The sequence below is a fragment of the Oreochromis niloticus genome, linkage group LG23 (assembly GCF_001858045.2).
Source record: "Oreochromis niloticus isolate F11D_XX linkage group LG23, O_niloticus_UMD_NMBU, whole genome shotgun sequence".
NCBI lineage: Eukaryota > Metazoa > Chordata > Actinopteri > Cichliformes > Cichlidae > Oreochromis > Oreochromis niloticus.
The window spans coordinates 24,488,785-24,511,873 of NC_031986.2; the positions used below are offsets into that span (position 1 = coordinate 24,488,785).

The 23,089-nt window shown below is 40.8% G+C and overlaps 1 protein-coding gene across 2 annotated transcripts in view; it reads right to left on the bottom strand.

The window, feature by feature from the left end:
• LOC100709465 (zinc finger protein GLI2) overlaps nt 1-23,089 on the bottom strand; it is a 94,595-nt gene that overhangs the window by 67,545 nt on the left and 3,961 nt on the right. For both annotated transcript variants that reach the window (XM_005459169.4, XM_019352253.2), the window contains exon 2: nt 13,709-13,817. In XM_005459169.4, the coding sequence (XP_005459226.1) occupies nt 13,709-13,808 (100 nt within the window). In that variant the 5' untranslated portion in view covers nt 13,809-13,817. The remainder of the gene's footprint in view (nt 1-13,708; nt 13,818-23,089) is intronic.

A 23,089-nucleotide genomic window follows, 5' to 3' on the forward strand; every position in this document is an offset into this window, starting at 1 on the left:
ATGGTCACCTCAGACACAGAAGCTCCTCCCATCCTCCTCTGTTTAGAAGTGGCAACCAATCAGGGGGAAGCTGGCTTAAAGTGGGAGGCACTTGAACTGATTTTTTTTTGTCAGAAACAGACAGTGGAGAGTTCAGATGATTCAGATCTTAAATCTTAGAGGCACACGGGGAAAAAAACTGGGTTATCTATACTGTAGCAGAGACTTTTGCTGATTTAAATATTTTTTTAAGTAGCATTCAGCGAACCAGATAACAAATAGATGAATTTGTGTCTTTATGTTTTCATTAAAATCAGCGTTTCTGTTTCTGGAAAAAGTCTAATTTGTCTAAAACCCACCAACATCAGCTTGTTCAGGACCGCTTTGATCAAAAGAAGGTTTTATTATTTCTTTCAGCATCAGGATCAATCACCAAAGACATGACAGTCGTTCATATGAAAGGAGCAGCTTGGTGGAGGTAGGCTGTATTTAATAGCTGGATTAGCAGTCTGTATTTACAGTTTCTGTCAGAGTATAAATGCACAACAAGACAATAATGGTGCTCTCATACTTAGCATGGGGTATTTACGCAGTCACACTGGAAGCCACCAGGATGACATGAGTCCAGCCGATAGCTGTAATCAAGTATTTTCAGGATTTACCATCAAGTCATCTCACTGTTCTCCAATATGTGCATCAATAAGCTCCTCCTCTGTTTCATATTGGTGTTCCTGTCAGGAGGATCCCAGCTTATGTGTTTCTGCGAGGTTTAATCAACTCAGATTTGTTTGCATTCACCTGATTGCACAGACTTTGCATGTGATTGCATGTGCTGAAAGTTATGGCAATGATGAGTCAGCAAGCCTATAGGTGCTGCTGCTGCTCCTGCAGTCTTTGCAACCCTCCTCCACCATTCCTGCTCTTTCCATGCAGTTTCTTGCTGTAATCAGCATCATATTGTCTGCAGATATACATAAAAATCTTTTATGACAACAGTGGTCCAAACCAAACTGATTTTGGTGGCTTATTTGTGAGAATTTTGACATTTCTGCACCTCCCAAACTCCAAACACAGAAGGCGACACATACATTTAGTCATAGCTCTTTCAGCTGAATGGTGACAAAGCAGCTGGTCCCCATGCAAGTGTCTGTGTGCTGAGCCCAGACAAACCTGGGACCTGCCCCCCAAACCTCTGAGGCCACCTCTCAGAGGGGGCGGAGAGCTCATTTGTAGTCTGGTAGATGGGGAAAGGAGGGACACCATAGAGGAGGAGGAGGTGGTGGTGGTGGTGGGGGAGTATTGGCTTAATCCTCTAAAACATCCATACATCGCTCCCAAGCGCTCACTCCCCACAGTTGTAAATCTGCAGGAATGCAGCCTGTTGTTTTTGGATCCAGTGCAAGGAAAACCTCAGTGTCTCCAGACGTCGCCTGAAGCCTGTGGTTGTATTTTTCAGGACCGAGAGAGCCTCAAATACTTTGATCCTCAAGCCCAAAACGCCACTTTCTCAGCTCTGGTTGTGTTAATCTGGGTTTCTCTTTATCTACTGTTTTCTCTGTTAAAAGGAAACTAGACAGGAGATGTCTGATCATCTTTAAGGTGCCAGGAAATGGCCTAAAGAGGAGGTATGAGGCATTAAAAGTGCCAAAGTTTGGTGTGGACTTGCCAGATTCCCAGCAGATGTGAGGTGCCGTTCATCCTGTGAATCTAGGCCATGTTTTTACAAGTTTCCTTAATGACTGCTCGCAAGTCTGAAAACAACTAACAAGGAAAAAAAAGTGTCTGAAAGAAGAATTTCTTTTTTTCTATCCAGCAATCTGTACCCGCCTATAAATAGACGAAATCTGAAAAAAAAAATAATTCTGCTTTTACTTCAGTTCATCTAATCTCGAGGCTCCACGGACCAGCCGGTCCCCAGAGGGAAACTTCAGATAAAATGGTACGAGGGCATCTTGGAAAGTCATCAAGCTAAATGTTTACAAAGAGCCGCAGAAATGTGTGTGTGTGTGTGTGTGTGTGTGTGTAGGAAGCCCATTAGCCTCGATGATTGTATACGCAGCGGGTTCACATGTGGAAATGCAGAGAGCCACTGTGATTACTGGAAACTGTACTGCACTGAGGGGCCGTGCTCAGGGGACACATAGAGCCAGATTTAAGGCTTAAAAATCACGTCTTTTGACACAAATCTGAGAAAAATCTAGATATTTTTCACAGCTGATCAGCAAACAGTCCTGTAAACACAACAAGTAAACACTCCTGAGCAATGTTCCCTCTAATTTTTCTCCCTGAGCGATCCCGTGGACCACTGTGAGCGACATTAGACGTGTGCACTGTGGTCACGCCAGCGTCGAATCCATCCAAGTTACATGTTTATTAAAATAATAAAATTACAGCATTTACATTTCTGTTAGACTACTTTTAATTAACTGCTTTAGCCCACTTACAATGAAAATTTAAAAAAAAATCTTGTTCATTGACCTGTGTAGTATGTTAACACTATTGGAAGTAAAAATAACTTGAACTCCAATTTTGAAAACACAACTTTCTTTCTTTTTTTAAAAAAAAAATAAAACTCTGACAACAAAGTTTTTGCAGCTGTTTACCTAAAAATGCAGCCAAGGCGGTTTTTTTAAACAAACATTTCAAAATATTTACAAAACAATCAGCTGTTCTGCATCAAATCTGATGCCACTCCAAAAAATAATTTCTGTCCACTATGAGATAAAGGAGAACAACAGCCTGATACCTGCAGGCCTGACAACAGGAGATGTATCACTCCTGTAACACCTGTAACATTCAGCAGTCGCCTCATTGTTCTGACACACACAACAAAACTATTGACTACACTACACACTAACTACACACTAACTACACACTAACTACACAAGATTTGCGCTAAACGTTGCAAATCTCTCACGTCTCAAAACACCATCGTCACTCCTAAAACTTCCTCCCGTTTCTTAACAACTAAATGCCGTGTTTTGATTGGTCGACATGGTACATTTTTCGACCAATGGGAAAGGGTGGAGTGATTTGGTTTCGTCTCTGCTCACAGGCGGAGAGCGCTTTCGAGCGTTTTCCTTATAAAACGCCGTTTTTACCGTTTCTTCCCGCAGTAAATATGAACAACGACAGTATTCAGGAAGAAAACCAAACATTGCATTTTTTTTTTATCATAACTCTGGTTTTACGTGGCCTATCAACACAATTTAAAAACTGGTATAAAGTCCACACTTTTTCCGTCAATTGTTCGTCTGTCCTGCTCACATCTCCAAAGGTTGTACACGTTGTCATTAACGTGGCTTCACTCCACATCAACCACGACGCTTTGCTAGCTAAAACACCGATGTTGGCACATATTTACTTTAATTTCAATTCAGGTTAGAATTTTTTTTGTGTGCGCAACGCAGATTTTCTCTGCGCAGAGACCGTGCCAACAGTGCGCAATTGCGCACGTGCGCAGCTTAGAGGGAACATTGCTCCTGAGTGTCAGAGCAGACACATTCAGGCTTAATCTGAGCTCAGCCCAGCAGGTACATTCGAGGCTCTTGGCTCCTTAAAACACGTTCTTTGGTGTTTTGTTGGTCATTTGTTCATCTTTTCTTTCTTTTTGTTCTAGTGTTGCTTTTATTCTTTTTAGTAACACGCCAAGTTTTAATTGAACTGTCTCTTCCATTTGTCTCAATTTTACTTGAAATTTGTCCAAAATTTGTCTAATGTTTATCTCTCTGTATTCCCTGTCAGAGCATGTTGCTTTAAAGCCTCGGTACAGACATATTAGTTCAGGTAAAGCTCTGGAAAACGATGTGTGGTGATGCAGCTGTGACCCAAAGATCCAGAAACACCTGTAATCTGCCCACAATGACTGTGATTGGTCTGTTCAGTTCCAATACTTCCTTCTGTGCATTTCCAGCTACTGGTTCTTCCACATTTACTTGGCAAGTGCAAGGTTGCTGGTTCAATTCCAGTCAGAGACACAACTCCCCTTTGGGTTACATCAGAAGGCCATCTACCTGCTAGAAGGAACTTCTTCATTGGTTCTTCTGTTACGTTTCAGGTCGGCTTGAAGAGAGAAACTCTGCCGCCAACGAGTGTTTGGGTGGAGTAACTACAGAGCAGGTCCCAGAGTTGGCGTAAATCTGCGTGCCGTGGCCCGGTCTAAAACTCATTTTACTTCCTATCTAAACTGATCTCAAGTGGCTAAAGGGTTAACGTCTTGATGCATTCTCAATCATCCAGGTAAGTAAATCTCCAAAAGTTGATTCTGTTCATCTGGACGTAGCGTTTTCAGTGGGAGAAACGTTTCGTCACACATCCAAGTGACTTCTTCAGTCTCAGCTGACTGCAGGATTCCCCAACCTTATAAACAGTACATTTGCATACTGACTGAAACTAGCACCACTGAAGGAACAATGGGCTGGCCTTGATCATAAATAATTATGATCAAGGAACTGACCTCCCAGCCATGTACTGTTTATAAGGGACGCTATGTCCAGATGAATAGAATCAACTTTTGGAGGCTAAAGAGTTAACTTTTAGCATAATAACCTCTCTGAAAACATTCAGTGATTCCAAGAAGAGCAGAGAAGATTATTTATTATTATGATTTTAACACTGTGTAAATCCATCCAGTGGGCTGAAGTGGGCCCTCAAGCAGGCCGGTTGTAGCCCCTGTGCCAGATGTTTGGCATCCCTGATCTGGATGGATAAAGAGCACTCAGAGGACTTGAAGGAAAAAACGTTTTTGTAAATAAGTTTGATTTTAAGGGTCACTTTATGATGAAACACTAACAATGAGCTTAGCATGAGCGCTCAGTGTCAGCTCTGCTCGTCTGTGCAGGAATCCAGATCTGATGTCAGGGGGCTCTTTTTCTGGTCTCCCTGGGCTGGGCCTCATTTAGACAGAGGCAGAGAAGGAGAAAAGAACCGCCCCCTATTCTTCTTCTTTTGCCTCCTCCTCGCCGTCTTCTCCTCCTCCTCCTACTTCTTCTTCTTCTTCTTCTTCTCAGGAAGATTAGTGGCCGTCCTTTTGGAGGAGGAGGTGGACGCTGAGCTTTTTTTTCCCTGTCACATTTTTCTCTGCCAGCGGGCCTGACCCCCTGAGCGCTCCCTGTGCAGCTCGCTCGCCCGCGGCGGGGCCCCGCGCATCCAGCCACCATCAATTACTCACTGTCCACCCGGCCCGATAAAGAGATCTGTCCTTATCACGAACCCGGCTCACTTAAAATACTATTTACACAGCCCAGCCACGTCGCCATTCATCTAACGGAGGGAGCTCGGCGTGATCCCATTGTTTCTGCCCAACTCCAGTTTGACTCTGTGAGACCCGAGGCAGATGTTTGTACTTGCTAAGCACCTTAAAGGAGGCCGGTTGCTGTCACGGCCAATCAGAGGATTAGTTTAAATTCCTAAAAAAAACACACCACTTTAGTGAGGGCAAAGAAAACGTGGCAACTCGTCTCACATTAGTATTGTTTTTTTTAAAAAGCAATTTTGGTGTTTTAAATCTTAAAATTTCTTTATTTTGGCTAAAAAAAACCCAGAAATAACCACCTGCGTCGATGTAAAACAAAGAAATATTTATCATTTTTAGCTAATTAAAATACATTTCTAGCTAAAAACTGGTTAACTGACCATTTTTCCTGACAGGCTTCCAGAATATATGTGCTCAGGAATGCTACAGCCTATTTAGGTGTGCTGCCCCCTCAACACCCCCCCCACCCAGCCTGCCCCGGGGCAGCCGAGGAGGTGCTAAGTACTTAGGCTCCTTCCCGGAGGACCAGCCGGGCTCAGCAGATAGACCAGGGAGGGATCGGATGGGCGGGAGGCGGTGGGCGCCGACCACGGCACATCAATCTCCCTCCCGAATGACAAACTCACTCTCTGTAAGATGTATGTCAGGAGGCGCTGAAACCAGTTAATCAAATCATTAGCAGCACCCAGTAGCTTCCTCTGGCCTAGTTTAGCGACACAGACTGAGAGGAAGCGACGAGCTCCGGCTGAACGCTGCGAGAACAGAGAGAAATCTGCAGCCGGTGAAGGATTTAAAGGTCACATGGTTTTCACATGTAATAACTCTGGTTTCAGATCAGCTCCGGGGCCAGATAAGAATAAACTAATAAATAAGTACACAACCACCGGGATGCAGCCTCCATTTTTCTCAGAGCATGTAAAAGGATTTCATACCACGCTTGCTTTAAAAATGCTCAGGTTCACTGACCAATCCCGCCCCTGGAAACAGCAGGAGAGGAGACTGATGAAGACCACGCTGTTAGATCGGAACAGCCCGGGAAGAATACTCTAAATACACCAGGAGGAAAAACTGCATTTCCCAAGAATGAACTTTGAAGTCAAAGCAGGAAAAAGTGTCTTGAAGTGATGGATGATGTGGTATCACTGAAATCCTTAGAAGCACCACTAAAAGGACCTAGTGATAAGGTTGAATTAGGTGAGCATAACATCCAGACAAACTGATCTCATTGGCACGTCCAGCCACTGGACCTGCAGATTTACAAATACTGTACTGCAAAGAGCATAAATACTGTCTGTATCTGTATAACGACAGCTCATATGTCGAGGTTTTTCACATGATGTCAGGCTCACATTCCTCAAGAGTTGTCTGCTACTTCCATCCAAACAACGGTTGCAGCTGTATGTTAGCGACCAAAGCAAACACAAGGAGGTTTTTGCCAACTGGTTGGGAAATACACATTTTTTCCTAGTAAGAGATTACTGAGTGTTCTGTAGGCCACTCTTGTTTACAAGGAAATACCTGTCCTATGGGCATGTTCTTGGAAGCCATGGTGTACCTACTTTTTAAATTCACTGAAGGAACAATGGGCAGCCCATTGTTCCTTCAGTGGGCTGGTTTCAGTCATTATGCAAATGTACTGTTTATAAGGTTTGGGGAAACCTGCAGTCAGCTGAGACTGAAGAAGTCACTTGGATGAGTGACGAAACGTTTCTCCCACAAAACGCTATGTCCAGATGAACAGATTCAACTTTTGGTAAGTACTGACATGTGACACCGTTGCTAATACAGCTGCAGTGGCTCCCCATTGAATTCAGAGTCCATTTTAACATTCTGGTTCTGCCTTTTAGAGCTCTTCTTGGACAAGCACCAGCTTACATTATTGAACTTCTACAGCCCTATGTCCCTAGCAGGTCCCCGAGGTCATGTGATCAGGGCCTACGGCAGGCTGAGAAGTAAGGGAGACAGAGCTTTTGCCACCGTGGCCCCCAGACTGTGGAACTCTCTCCCTCTGAGCTTAAGATCTGTGGACTCAGTAGTGTCTTGTAAAAAACAACTAAAAACTCATTTTTTTAGAACTACATTTGGTTAACTTTTTATCTGTTTTTGTTTCATGCCTTGTATTTCTGTGTAAAGCACTTTGTGATCTTTTGTCTTCAAAGGTGCTATATGAATAAAATTTTACGTTACTTTGCATAACAGTTGCTGTATACGTGAGGATGTTCATGCAAAGTTTGGTTTAAATTGGTTTAGACCCGTTAAGGAAGAGAGCTAATTTTAGCTAAAAATCTGAACTGATTGCAGCAGTTAGCTTGCTAAGCTTGGTCTCTAATGTGATCTCTACCCAAATCTGCTATGGAGCCACATCAGCATTAGTATTTTGCCCTTATGTTGAGTCTTATCATGCTGGGAGACAGTTGTTTGGTGGCATTAGTGATTAGAAGTCTGCATTCTAAGCTAATTTTAGCTAGTATTGCTAACAGTTTTTGAATAGCCTAAAGGCATAAAGGTGTTTATATTCACAAACTGGCCAGACTGGATGACTTTCAGGTAGTATGGGAGCTTTTATGGATCAAGTGTGCCTTTAATGTGTTTCCTCGACTACCTGAAAAAAGGCAATAACTCTAAATTTAACAAAATCACATTTCAGCTCAGCCTTCATAAAATGTCTCTGAACATATATGTATATAAACGGGGGGGGGAGGGATTTTACTCCTAATCCGGGGCGACTTTAATCCTCCGAGGCCCGCGTCTACAAACTGACACATACATCAATAAAAGCTCGGTGGCTTCTTTGTCATTTTCCCACATTTCTCAGTAATATTTCCCCCTCTAAATACCTCCAGTTATGAGAATGGGCCTGAAATCATAGAGGTCCCAGAGTTGGCGTAAATCTGCGTGCCGTGGCCCGGCCTGTATGAGCAGACAGATGCGTGCTGTCAAAGGAAATACAAGCACTCATTTGAATCTATTAACTGGGCAGCAGAGCCTCGGGCTCGGCCAGGCGAGGAGAGGGGAGTTCAGATTTTTAAAAAATTATTTAAAACCCCGCTGCCGGGGCCGAGTGTTGGTAAATGACAGCAAACTTTGGTCCAGGAGCCGCCATGCCAGAGTTTTATTTTATGTTTCACTCTAAAAAAAAAAATCTCCTGGAGGGGAAGGCGAGGGGGTAGGGCGGATCATCAAACGGAGCAGATAGGAGCGTCTGGAGCACCTGGGTCCATCCTAATTGACTCGGAGCGTGGCGTCCCCACTTTTTAAACAAAGTGACTCTCACTTGAGCTTCATTATATGCGCACCCCATTTCCATAGGCCTCTGGGAACGGGACCCGGGCCGCTCACGTAAAATAAATGACCGCTCCATGATAAATGGTTCTATTAGCAATCCAGATTGTTAAACTGTGATATAACAGATCGGAGAGGGAGCGCGGGGGCCCATTCATTTTCCTCCCTTCTGCACCCGTACGCGGCTGTAAATAGCTTGTTTTTATGTGTAAATAACATATTAAAACTCGGCATTAGCCATGTCCTTTGATAGAGAGGAAATTGTTCTAAATAAATAACGCGGGATGGGAATATAAAGCAGGGCGGGCTGTTATGGAGCCGAGGCTCAGAGGTGGGCATGACTTAGGTGACAGGAATGCTGCAGACAGCAGTAAAGCATATGCTGCCAATAAAAGACGCCGAACAGCAGCCGTATATCCTCCACTTTTCCCAGCTTTGTTTGGAAATACGCTCTCAGGTTCAAGGACCTCGGCTCATCTGCCTCCCTCTCATGCTGCATATTGACTTATCAGGAGCTGGCAACAGGAATAATAATGCATATTACCACGATAAGTAATTGCTCTGTCGAGACGCAGTGGCAGACGGTTGTGGTTTTTAGCACCGAGGCTGGATATCTGATTGGTGGAGACGGGCAGCGGGCTGGAGAATCGAAGCTTCTTGTTTATTTAAGATTAAAACACAAGGCTGATAGGGAGGAAGAGTTATGGAGAGACGTTTTATTTTAGGTAGGAAGAAGATTAAAAATGGCTACATATAAATATACAACAGTGCAGGCTTATTAAAGTTCAGCTGAAGCTGTGTTGAGGGTCAGAGGAGTTCATGCAAAGCGGGCTTATTCTGGATGAAAAATGGAGCTTCTCTTTCATTTTTCTGCCACGAGGTACACGAACTGTTTTCACTCCAAAGAAGGTACAGATGCAGCAAACTGCAGCTGTGCTTTCTCAAAGACTCAAAGTCAATCGATTTTCTCTATTTAAGACTTTAATCTGACAGATCTTTGAACAAATGAGAATAATAATAATCAAAAGAGACTTGAGGGATGTCAAATACACCTAGGGTCTAATCTGGCCCACTGGGTGGCTCTAAAAAAACTTAAAAATGCAAAGAAATAGGACATAATTTTGGCTTTTCTCATTAACAATGGCATAAATTCACCTGAATTATCTTGAGTTTTACAGCTTTCTTAAGACCCCATTGCTTTGAGCACCAATGTTGATGTCATCACACAGCCACATCCATTTATACTTGCAGTTACTATTCTGTTGTACATTTACAATGACAATAATGGGCAAGTCTACTCGATTCTATTCTATTCTATTCTATTCTATTCTATTCTATTCTTATGGTGCTTTTGTGACAACAGCAAAATGCTGGAGGTGACTAAAAACAAAGTGGAGCTTGCACCAGTAGATGTGATGTCATTTTTGTTGTAAAGGTCAACAAAATGAGAATGACCTCAGTCACACAGGCCTAGAGATCAATTCGCAACTATCTGGCAACCACTGGTCATGAGGGAAAAATGTTTTTTTCCGGTTGGTGAGTGGTTGCTAGCAGTCACATGCTGAAATTGATTCCAAAGAGGGATACGGTGGGATACGGTGCGATATGGTGCGGCACTATTTGCTTCTGTTGGTAGTAGATTGCTACGGTTGCTACAGTTTGCACAGAAGATGTCAGCTTGTCTAGAAACATTTGCCAACTGCTCTCAGAGTTGTAATGAAACTGAAAAGTGGAACACAAAATGTTCCACTTGTTAAGTTTGCAAACTTCAGGCTGGCATAGCATCTGCACTAGCAATTGTAAAAAGGTTTTTGGTGCAGCAACTATTCACTTTTCCTCTTACGACGGATGGTTGACAGATGGTCACCAACTGCTTGAAGTGGTGATTTTTGTGGTCAGTAAAAGCTCCTGGTTTGTTTGTTTTTTCACTTTAGATGAATCGCCATGTAGCAGAAATGTCCTGTTTTTATACTTACAGTCCACAGTTAAAATCTGGACATATTGAAATTATAGATTATTATTGTAGTTTTATTTATGGGATAATGAACTGCCAACTAAGCTAGGTACTGTTAGCTGGGAACTCGCTGAGAACTGCAGTCTTTCATCAAATATGCTTAAAAAAGCAATAATGTCACAGTGGCTATGTTCATGTTTTTACTTTCAGTTTCTGGGTCTGACATGCAGTACAATCCCGATCCCCAGTCTCCTGGGTGAAAGTCCAAGAGTAAGTTTCCTTAAGTGCCCAGATGGCTACCCTACATGTTGAAAGGATAGGCTAAGGGGATACCCAGTGTGCAAAAATGTGTCCGAGTGTTGGCCATAAGAAGAAAGCGTGTGGTTTTATTATAATATTAAAGAAGTCCACGTCCAGAAATGGAGCACCATTCACTTGAACCCAACATGTATTCTCATATGAACAATTAAAGCTGTATTTCTTCATCACTGTGGCAGGCCACCAAGTTCTCCATTAATAAAGAGAAGAAATGTCACCAAATCACTGGCTGTATTTACATTTCAAACGCGGCCCATCACTCTGCATCCACGTCAGAGCTGCTCCACCAGGCCTTTTTTTTCATCCCTTTTATACACTGGAGGTAAGAACAAGGTCTTTTAACCTCATTATCGAGAGCTTTCATCACACGTTCACTGACATCTTTAAAACATGCATCTCTTTCTGCCTCTCATGTCACTTCACGAGACATTCATCATGAAAATACCTCAGCAGGTGATTCATGTAGTCTAAATGTGGCTCAGCTGAAGGTACTCACACAATTTCATCTTCTTCTTTTCCTTATTTTCTGTCATTAAAACAACGTTGGATTAAACATCACTGAAGCTTCAGAAAAGCAGATACATGTATCTAAAAGTAACCATTGTTATTTTTTACTTCTGTAGTTAGCCAATCAGAAGAAAGCAGGCCTGTAGGGAGGGGGACCCTAAAGAGTCATGAGATAAAATGGCTTCTCTTATAAGATGAAGTTGAACGCCGGTATAAGCTGATTCAGTTAACAAATGCCTCCGCTCCTGTTGGCGGTTGGAAACTGTACGACTGTTGGTCGAAGACAGAGGAAGAGGAGAGGGGAGAGGCATGTTAGGAGATAGCGAGAGAGAAGGAAAGGCAGCAGTGTGGAGGTGAGAGTAGAGACCCCCCAAAGGGAGCAGCCAAAAGATGATTTACAATTCCATATCTAAACCTGTAGTTATACAAACTCATTCAATCTCTTTTTATACCAATCTGTTTTTGTACAGTCTGGGTAAAGTGGCTCACATTTCTATGGCCAGTGAAACCAAGATTTGAGGTAATAATCGAGCGTCTCTGCAAATCTCAGTTACTTTAAGCTCTAAAATAAAGCTAGCAAAGTGGAACTGTAAAAAGGCTGAATAATTTTATATAAATATAATTAAAATAAAAATATTGATTTTATCCATTAATGGGAAAACAACCCCCCAAAACATCTGGCTAGTAAAAATGTCCAGCAATCCCCTCACCCTAACTCACTCATCTTTGTTCATATCCAGTCCTCCTGCAGAGACCTGTACACATTATTACAGACTGAGCATAGACTGTGGTTTATGAGTTATTAGCAGATCCACATTATATTATATGACAAAAGTGAAGTGCAGTGATCATGCTTTCATCCAACAGGATGTGACTGCAAACAGAAGTGTCATTACTAGAAGTCTATAGGAACATGAGCCTACTTCTCACATTAATTATGACCTCAGTAAATAATTTACTGATGTCACTCAGGACCTAATAGTCACTCAGACAGGAGCAACTCCAGGTTCAGTATTTTGCCCAAAGATACTTTAACACGCACCGAGAAGATGGGGATCGAACCACCATCCTTCCCAAATACGATTACCGGACAGCCTCCTCTACCTCTTGACCCAATCCAGTTTTAGGTTGTGTTGTGGCAAAAAATAAGACGTACAAAATAAGTAATACAATACAAACACAACAATTCACTTACTGTAGGGTTTCCTGTTAGAAAAAACTTGCACAAAAGGCTTCGTGCTTAGTTTTATTTTGTAGTTTAACCCACATTTACTGCAATAATGTTGGTGTGACCAAGGCTTTCAGTTTGACCTCTGATTTGTGGTTTAAACCGGTTTAACTAATCACTATTATTAATTTCATCAAATTATCCCTGATAATCATATGAGTACAAATAAAGCCCATTTACTTTATGGGCTTTATCAAGTCCATACAGTTGCAAAAACACTGCGAAAGGTAAGGCACAGGCAGGCTAAACACTTGCTGGATTCTTCATTGAATTATTAAAGATTAACTGTTGGAAAATGATAGGAAACCAACTCCATTTCCTCTACGTCTCTATTCAAACAACGCACTGAGTTATAATATCCAATAAAACTACAAGCTGCAATAACTAGAAAGTCCTCTGTGATTTGGCAAGGTGCTGACTTTTGGGCCGCTTTGCCAGCTTTGTCGCTTCTTTACCAATTAATGAGTGTTTCTTTATAATGGCAGGCCACCAAGTCCTTCATGAATGAGTAAAAATGTCACTAAATCACACGTTTAATTTGCATTTCAAAGCCGGCCCATCGGCTTGCATCTTTGTCGATCTCTGAAGCTCCGTGTCGTCGGCTCCACTTTTTTTTTTTTTTGCCTTTATACTCTGGAGGTAAGAACAAGGTCTTTGAGCCTCATTATGCCAAGCTTTCATCACACGTTCGCTGACATCTTTAAAACATGGGTTCTCTCTTTCTGCCGGTCCCTCCCTTGTGAGACAGCATCGGTGCTACTCTTCATTTAGTTCAACAACACAAACATTCACCTGCCCCAACACCCCCCATCACCACCACCTCTCTTGTCATGTTATCCACTCATCAGCGTTTACAAATGGTGCCACACTCCTTGACTGTAGACGCCGGGCCTTGATGCCCATTAATGATGCTCATCTGAGCTTTGGTCTACTTAGGATTCCTATCAGACATCTACTGTAAGTCACCTCTGACTGCTGCTGGTATCTGAGGAGAGCCACGAGCATCAGCTCCCTAGTTGGCGCCTTGTCTTTGAAATGTATATTTCATCACTTGGTTTGCTCCCCTCTTTGCCCCCTGGCTGAACACTTGGGAGACCTCGGTTCACAGCGTGGTGAGGCCTGATGCCGGGCTCCAAACTCAAATTCAGTCACTGGTTTAAGGAGAAAGTTTTAAGAAGTGCCTTACCTCTGGTCTCTGAGGGTGAGGGTTTCTTTGGGAGGTCGGTGAATCCGCTACCGTCCATTTTGTCTTTTTTATCTGTGGCTCTCTGTGGTGAAGTCTCCATGGTCGAGAGCTGCAAAAGCAGGAGGAGACAAAAAGAGGTGTTAGAGCCGACCAAGTTGAGCACACTCGAAAGAAAGTGTTCATTTAGGCCAGGAAGAGGACACTCCACAAACACTCTGGAAGCACTTAAGAGTACTTAGAAGTTCCTGAAAAATACCCAAAGAGAGCCTTTTTAGGCCAAGACCTCAAAATGGATCAGCAGCTATATTAAATGAACCTTTTAAAGTAGTTTTAATACATGTCTAACAGGTATTAAGGTAACCTCTTTACATCGACCAACATAACCAAGTTCTGTTATGGTTCTGTTAATATCAACCTCTATTTTTTATAAAGTTTCCACCTCCAAGCAGAAATTTCACTTTAAAATCAGCATAAATCGACATATAAGATACTATTTGAAAGGTAACCCATTCAAGATTCCAAAAACTCTGGACTCTTAATTTCTGAAGATGTTTTTTCAGCACCTTAAAGCTTTGCCAGCATCCTGGTTGGACAGTAAATTCATAAGTATATGGAAAAAATTACTCTGAGGGGGGCAAGTGCACAAACACGCACTGTGCAGCCAACACACTGTAACTTGTGGACCTCGACTGATGACCCTGACAGGGCTGTACGCCGAAATGCGTCAGTCACACAATAAAGTTCTTTGACTTCTGACTCTTCACTGAGTCTCTTAAACTGTAGTTGGAATTTAGCTAAACTGTGTTGGACTGCAGGAAGTGATTGTAATACACAAATAAAAGCCCACTATATCATCTATAGTTTCATGAATTTGAGGAAATATCATCAAATATTTCCTTGAAGAAGAAAAAGTTGTGAATGATCTGTGAATGAAGGTGCTGCTATAAAATCTGAACATAAACCATCAGCTAGTTCCACTTGGTGCTGTGATTGGCTCAAAGCCAACCACCATTCGTTAGTCACCCACGAATGGGTGAGATAATCTCACAGAGCACCAAGCAAACATGTCAGAGGATTTTACTATGAGCAGCAGCTCACCACACGAGATTTTTGTCTTCTTGCAAACTCCCGCTATTCACGACTCAATCTGCTCCACTGCCGAGGGGAGGGGGGGACTCGGGGGTCACCATGGGGGTCAGTTTGTGGGTTAAAGGGGTTAGAGGATAAGGAGGTGGGGGTCTTAGCTCTCATGTCATCAAAGTTTATTTGACTACTGACCTTTCCACCACTGCTATTCAGAGCTGCTGCATGGTTTAAAAAGTTGGAACAATACAACTTTATCTTCAAAGTTGAGATGGAGATGAAGAGGACTCTTAATTCAGCTTCTATAGTGTGACTGGGATTTTCCTTTAAGGAGGAAAAAACTAAACATCTGGGAACCTGATTTCCTCCTTCTGTTTCTTTAGTAAGCCTGGCAGATCAGATTGGACTGGATCCAAAACCAGCAGAAGTAAATCTGTTGTCAAACAATGGGCACCACTGGCAACAATCCCATGCATTTAAAGATAAAAATACGGATAGCCAGCGATTTACATGACACGAAAGAGAGTCAGTGTAAATTAATTACACAGACATCTAATCATTTAAGTTGTTTATAAATTTAGAAACCTGATAAGAGTTTGCCACATGCCTCCTACTCAACAAGAGCCAAAACAGGTAATCAGTTAGTATTATGCTGGTATATCGGTCTAAAATAATATCTTTTGGTCTTTTAATATAAAACAAAGTAATATAAGTTAAATAACTTCATTTTCAAATTACTTTATCAGATAATGTTATGCACTAAACATCGCCAGACTGGTGAGGCTAACTGACAGTTAGCTGGCTAAATGATATTGCTTATTAATATTAGTATATTTGCTTATTTTATTAGCAAAATCGTATCACAGTAGAAATGCTAGTTCAGGACTAGCTTGCACCAAAACCACAACAAATCTTTGGATTAATTCTTTTTTTTTTAAAAAGAGTCTACATATCAAGAATTGACTGGAAGTCGTGTAAAGAAACCAATGAAATCATAATGTTCTGGGTTTTTTTTATTCTGACAACTTAAAATTTTTGATTTTTTCAGTGCTAAAATGCACTGCTAATAAATAAAAATGGTAATAAGAATAACTTTATCATTAAATGTATATACTGTAAGTTGTTTTAAGTCTTTTGCTTGTACTCTTTTTACATTGCAGTATTGCAGTATTGCACTGCAGTGCTGTTACTGTCTTGGAGCAACTGTAACCCATATAATTTCCTGAGGGGTTAATAAAGTGTTCTGATTCTGATTATTTCCACTAAAGTACATTTTCTGAAAAACCTAATGTTTTTACCTGTTAAACTGACATGTGCAGATTTGGTCCTTAATAGAGTCTTTAGTCCTGCCCCATGTATAATGTCTTCAGTATCTTTTTAATAATTTAGTGGCACATTCAGAAGACAGACCTCTGACCTTTTGGCTCCAACAACAATCTGGCTGCTGTAGGTTGCAGACTTTGATGAACCTTCAGTTCACTGAGTTTGTCAGTGACCAAAAGTCAATTTACTGCCTCTAGTGAAAAAGCAGGGAGTCTGACTGACAGGTGTGCCTGCTGTCTTCAGGATGAATCAGAGTAACAGGTGTGAGAGGACAGCAGTGGAGCCTCATGGGAAGCTCCTCACCACACACAAACCTCTTTTAGTTGAGGTGATAAATGAGGCACGTAATGGCAGCCTTTCACGCCTACAGCCCTCTGATGTGTCCTCGCAAATCATTATTAGTCAAGCTTAACATTTGCTGTTCACACATTTAGCTGTGTAGGGCTCTGAGAAAACATTAGTCTCTAAGAGTCACAGTTCTTGGCCTAAAAAGGGGATTCATTACTTGGGAAATTGTTATAAAGACACAAAGGCAGAAATACCAATTGCTAAACTTACAAATATGACAGTTAATTAATTTTATAATGTAAACTTCTAACATGATTCAGAATTTTCTTATGTTGATGAAATTATTTGTATTCTCTCAACAATGCATTAAAAAAAGGAAATAGAAATGCATAAGAGGAACTGACAGCAAGGCAGTTGTAGGCTGCGCCAACCTGAGGTGTAGTTACACTTTCAGGGACGTGCATGTCAGGTTAATCTAGATCTATGTAACACTGTAGGGTTTTAGGAGGGCTTACAACGTCCCTACAGTATAGATTCAACACATTAGTCTGTCAGTCACCAGCTAACACCACCTAACTTGATTGGTAAAACAAATATACCTACTAATTAATTGTGAGCATCGCACTTATAACTTATTCAAATTTCACTTAATAAAACCTGAACTGAACTTTTTTCCCTGCAGTTCCAAAGATACAATTAGTTAGTTTCATAGTGACACAAGTTGCAAAAGTGACCATATTAGGAAAAAAGGGAAGTTATCAGCTAATGCTTGCTAGCTTTGTTAGCTAATTAGTGTTGAATGACAGATTAATAAAATACCAAAATTTCACTCACTAACTTTAACCAAAATCCTTTTTTTCCCCATTCAATTTTTACATCAGGTCTATCTCTTGCTAGCTTAGTAGAATCAGTAAATTAAAAGTGGCCATATTTGGATGAGATGATGGAGTACTAAGTCATCAGGTGATGCTGGCTATTTAGTCAAAAATATTGGCTAAGAAGTGCTGAAGAACTGCCAAAGCACTAATGCAATTTTCTTGATAAAAGATGAGCTTGCACCCTACCCTTTTTTCTCTGTAGCTCTAAAGACATACGATTAACTTGACTTGCTTTAGTAGCTAATAACTTATAGCTAGTAAAGTTAGCTAATAACGTTATCTAGCACGATTTCTGTGGTGTAACTGGAGCTGGGAGGTCACATGTGTTTTTTTAATTCCTCAAAAAGTCTAAAAAGTAAACTATGGTGAAAATTAAATGGTGAGCATGGCAGTGAGCAAAAGCATCAGTGAATTTACTCGTGGAAGTATCTAACAACCACGTTAGCAAGTCAACAGTTCAGTCAGTGGGGTAATTAAGCGTGGCCTCCCACTGTTGTCTGTGGGTCCTTTCAAAAACCTCACAATGACTCATTTGAGTGGAAAAGCCCAGAAAGAGAGCCCTGCAATGGGGTTATTTAACGGAAAAACAGCTTCAGAGCGTCCCTCCCCCAATTTCTGCAGAGTCATTGTGAGGAAATCAGCGGCTGTTTATCCTGCCAAGTCATCCTTTTCCCTTCACTTTAAATCACAAACACAGCAGTTTGTTTAACTAACACATCTGACTTTAATTTTCATGGCTTTCCTGGTCGCAAACGTGCAGTTTTTAACTGTTTACCTCGTCTAAATCATGCACAGTCTGCACAACCTGTGTTTTTTTTTTCTTTCTGTGCTCGCTTCAGCTCTGAAATTTCAAAGCAAGTCACCTGAGAGAAACACCTTTGCCACTGTGTAAATTAACTAACAGCCGCTGACACACAGGATATATCTTCCTCCTGTGGAGGGCCATGACTTCTAGAAATCAAAGGGCCTGCGGTGGGAGGGTATTCCCTGCGTCCGGGAAACAAATGCCTCTCCTTTCTAGGTGTACTCGAGTACAGTTTGGCTCATCAGCCGGCGTCTGCCTGAATTATTAGAGCAGCTCTTGTCAGGCAAACAAATGACTCTGTCTCGACTCAAAAGGTCACAGCGCAGTGGAGTAAAATCACAGAGCACGCAGTCAATTCCTCGGAGCGGTACCCCCTTTTCCAAGGGCCACTTGCTGGAATTTATGGCTGGGGCCTACACCTATTCTCCCTTGAATAATAGCTATCCCGTAAAAGAAGCCGGGGTCGGTGGCAAGTCTAAAATAAAATAAATAGAAGGGGTGGTTGTTTACTGTGTGAAAGCACAAACAGAGGCTAACGGTGACATTTGGATTTATACCGAGGAAACGTCCCCCGCGAGGCCTCCATTTGTCCCTCAGCTGATGGTAAACAGACTCGGACCATCAGCCAGGCTGGATGTTTCTCCGTGAGATTCCCCTCAGAGGAGGATGTTCAATATCCTGTAGCTGATCTCCTCCTGCCCTCGCCAACAGCAAACAGATGTGGCAGCCGAGTTCAGAGGAGAAAGCCGCATGGCGGGATGAATGGATGCCTCCCACCTGAGTGCCATGGCATGCCCTGACCTCACTTTTATGTTGTTTTTGAGGCGGCTCAGAGCTTTCTGCGAGGCTCGTAGGAATTCAGAGCACTCATGTTATTTCAAAGCTGGAAATAAAACCCACATTTTACCTGAAAGAAAATGTTTTAAATAGGTACGAAAAAATCATACATATACACCAAGAAGGACATGTTTCATACACTACAACCAGGAGTCTGGACCAGCCGCCTGTCCCACATGGTGATATGAGCACTGAAAGTTTAACAAAAACGCTCTCTCTGAAGTCTCTGCTCAGCGTTACTGCAGTAAAATTGGTTTGGTTTTAGTTTCTTTATAGAGCTTAAATGTGTTTATCAGCCATTAAACCATTCAAATTAAAATATTTCCATTTCCTGTACTACTGTTGAAAAATGCTGTAAATGTAATTAAAAAGCATCAAATTTCAACCCATCACTACGAGGGCCTGTACCTGGGAAAATGTATTCATGTGATGATGTTAAAACTTATGATGCATTCAAATCACCTGATCGTCAAAACTTTTTCCATGTTTTTTTAATTTGACATTTTCTGTTACGGGACAAGAAAAAGCAGAAAAACACATGATAAAAGCTTTTAATCAAAGCTACCAATTAAAATATCAAAATAAAACTTTAGAGACATTTAAAGTAATTAACCAAGAAGTCCCCATGTTTTGTTACCTTTTTCTTTTTTTATGGCATTTTTTTTATTAAATTGCTTATTTATTATTAATAAATACAAACTGCCATTTCATTATTTACATCATAATAATATTTTATTACAATTAGATACAAATTTAAATATTTATAGATTTTCTAATTCTAACAGTTTATCTTAACTAAACCATACTTTAGTTTTACTTATAACACAATAATATTATAGAACACAACTTTGAAATTCTTTTTTTAATCTTAATCAAAACTGTATTTTAATATACTATATTTTTAATGAATAAAAATGTATGAATTATTTTTAATCTGTGTGTTTGACAGTAGAGCTTTGTGATGTCTGACTGGTGTTTTGTATTCTCCTTACCTGTTCTGTTTAAAATTCTTTAATATTTTTTTCTGTAAGTATTTTAAATCTCCTCAATAATTCAATAATAACAAAACTCACCCAGTCATCTCAGACACAGAAGTGAAAATGAAACACATAAACAGGGTTAATGTGTTATTTACTTTATCAATTAGATGATCAATCAGGAAGATATTTCTTTCAGCTTGTGCTGTGTTTGAATTTGAAGTTTCTGTTTTATTGTAATTGAATGTATTTGGGTTCATTTAGATAAAGAAGCAGAGCTTAGACGTTCTCACTTCTTTCCCTACGTTTAATTGATTAATCTGGATTTTAAAGGGTCAGACACTTCCAGCTGAAATTAACTGAAATTCTTATTTTTAATTGTAATCCCAAAAACATTAAACATCAAAGTTGAAAAACAAATGCTCAAATATCCTGTTTGATAGTTTTGGTTCTAATTCAAGTGTCTGTAATGCAGCTGTCTCCAAAGCAGGGATTATCTATCAGCCCTGCCTTACAGTGGATCTATTCTGCTCATTTGCAGATCCACTGAATAGCTTTGCATGATTCACAGCTTAAAATAATACTGCTGTAAATTACTGGATCAAGTCACAGTTTACTTGAGTCCTGCATGTGTTTCAGGTTTGATTCCTGACACTTAATCCCGTTACCCTGAGTAAAACACCTAAAGTGTCTCCCTTCTTCTTCTTCTCTGCCTCTTTTTTATTAGGTTACACTCTGAAGGACCGCCTGAGCGTGCCGATGGCGTCGAGTCCACGCTGGCCGATCGCTTTGATCCCTGACCCCCAGCCAAATGGTCCGTCTACAGCACGGCCTCTTGCTGTTTTACAGCCTCACTTTGGACCGCAGACTTCCTCCTCGCTGCCTGGGTGGATCTACAGTAAATCCTAAACTTTGGTGATTGTGGAACAGTTCTAGTATTTTCCATAGTGACACACAATTGCTGCACAGCTCAATAAATAACTAATATAACAGTTACATTATCTACAACAAATAAAGATTTGGTTGGATATATCATGGATATTACAGCAGTACAGATTTACATCAAACTAAAGGCCTCATAGTCTGAATGATGAATCATAATTTCTTTGTTGACTAGAGTCTGTATAAGTCTGTTTTTGCTGTTTTGAATGAGCAGTTATTTATTTTAATTACATTTTTACTCATTGAGCTCCTTTATTTGATTTTTTACTTTAACTGAGCTCCTTTCTTTTGAGTAGTTTTTACATCATTCACCCTTTTTTTTGCTTATCTTATCTTATAAGGTGAGCCAGTGTCTGCGCATCTGCAAGCTGCTTTGCAACCCACACCCATCCCCACCTCATCCTTGAATGCTTTTTCTGACTAGTTGTCCATATACGGTCATGTTGAGTTTGACAACCCAACCAAATAAATAAATACTACTGATGGAAACACCACCCTTATTTTGACTCTAGATGTCGTTACTAAACTCTTTTAAACTCTGCACTCTTACATTTTCATTCTTAATGAGTGTTAGAAGTACTACTGTTCAATACTGTGACATTATAGCGAGCAAACTGCTGTGTGACCAGAGCAACCTGCAATAGAGCTAGAGGACAGGATGTTAAAAAGGATCCAGTGAAGCTCAGACAAGGACTGGTTTTGTGTGTGGATGCTTCTCACTTCATAAAGATGTTTTTTAAAAATCTAAAAAAAAAGTGGAAGTGTAAATCCAATCAGTGAGGATTCAGATGGATGGAAAGATAGTCTAAAATGTAAATAATTATCCAAGATATGATACTAAGGAAGGAATGTAAAGGAGGTGAAAAAGTGAATAAACTGGAGACTGAATAAAAGTCCAAAGTTTCATGAATAAATTATATCAAACTAAATAAATTCAATATGTTTTTCCCAAAAAGGAGAAAAGTCTTCACAGTTGAATTATTTAAGTGTTATGAAGGTAACATTTGACCCACATGAACTTTCAGATTTATGTCCATAAAGATCAAAGCAGGAAAAGGTTATTCATGTACATAATTTTCTCTTTTGCTGCATCTTTAAAAGGCACATATTACCTGTTAGCAGTGGTCACGGCAGGCTTAAAGTAAACTCAGACGACGACGACGATGATGATGATGGTTTCCCTGTCAGCTTTTCTCTCCTTACGTTTGGTTTAACTTTTGTTGGTCAGGTTTACTTTCACTAACAGTAACATAACATGTTTTCAACAACTTGATTAATGTTATTTGACTTCTCTAGTGTCTAACTTCTCCACTCTGTAACGCACTGCAGCCTAAGAAAACACCAGCCATCAGAAAAGTGCTGCAAAAGCAAAGAAACACAAACACGAAAAAAAGAAAACCTCACAAAACACAACAGAACAGTTTTTGGGGAGATAATAAGCTGACGGACCAGCTGTGGAAGTGACAAGCTAACACTAAACGGCTACAACACTGATGAATCTTCTGCTCCTCATAAGCGCGCCTCATATTTTGGTTTCTGTCACTTCTGTGTCCCCAAAATCATTAATTTTTGTTTCCTAATACAGTAAATTCAGATTCAGTAGATTCCTATTCTTTTATGTATTTGTTAGGAAAGCGTTTTGAGTCAAGCCTGATGTGATAACACAGATAAGAAGTGTCCTTCCCACAGCAAGAATTAAAGCTTGGTACCAGTTCATGGTAAATGAACTGGTTCTCATATAGCACTTTTCTACTTTCTATACTGTATAGCACCTGAATCCAAAGTATCGGTATTAAAGAATAATTAGAAGTAGTTGGGTGGATGCCTCTTTAATCAGCTCCTGCTGAACCAATGACTGAGGATGAGCTGTTGAGTTTATATGCCAGGTAAAGGTGCACATCACTGCTATCCTACTAGTTGAATGACAACATTTGCAAACTTTAAGACCTTTAAGATGGTGTCGACTGCACGGTTTGGAGTTTGATGTGGTAGCGGTGCAAAGTGTGCAAAGTGCTGCATGAAGGAACTTTTAGTGCTCTCCCCAAAGAGTTTAAATCGACACCTCCTTCTGATGCTTTTGCTGTGTAGTAAACATGATTAGTAAATAGGAAAGTTCATCAGTTTTTATCTATTCAGAGCTAACGGGCCTTTAGTGAATGTGGACCAGGCATCATCCTGAGAGGAGGTTTTTGGTCGCTTGGTCAGAGCAGAGCTGATACCTGCAGAGCCTCCTGGGAGATGAAGTCTA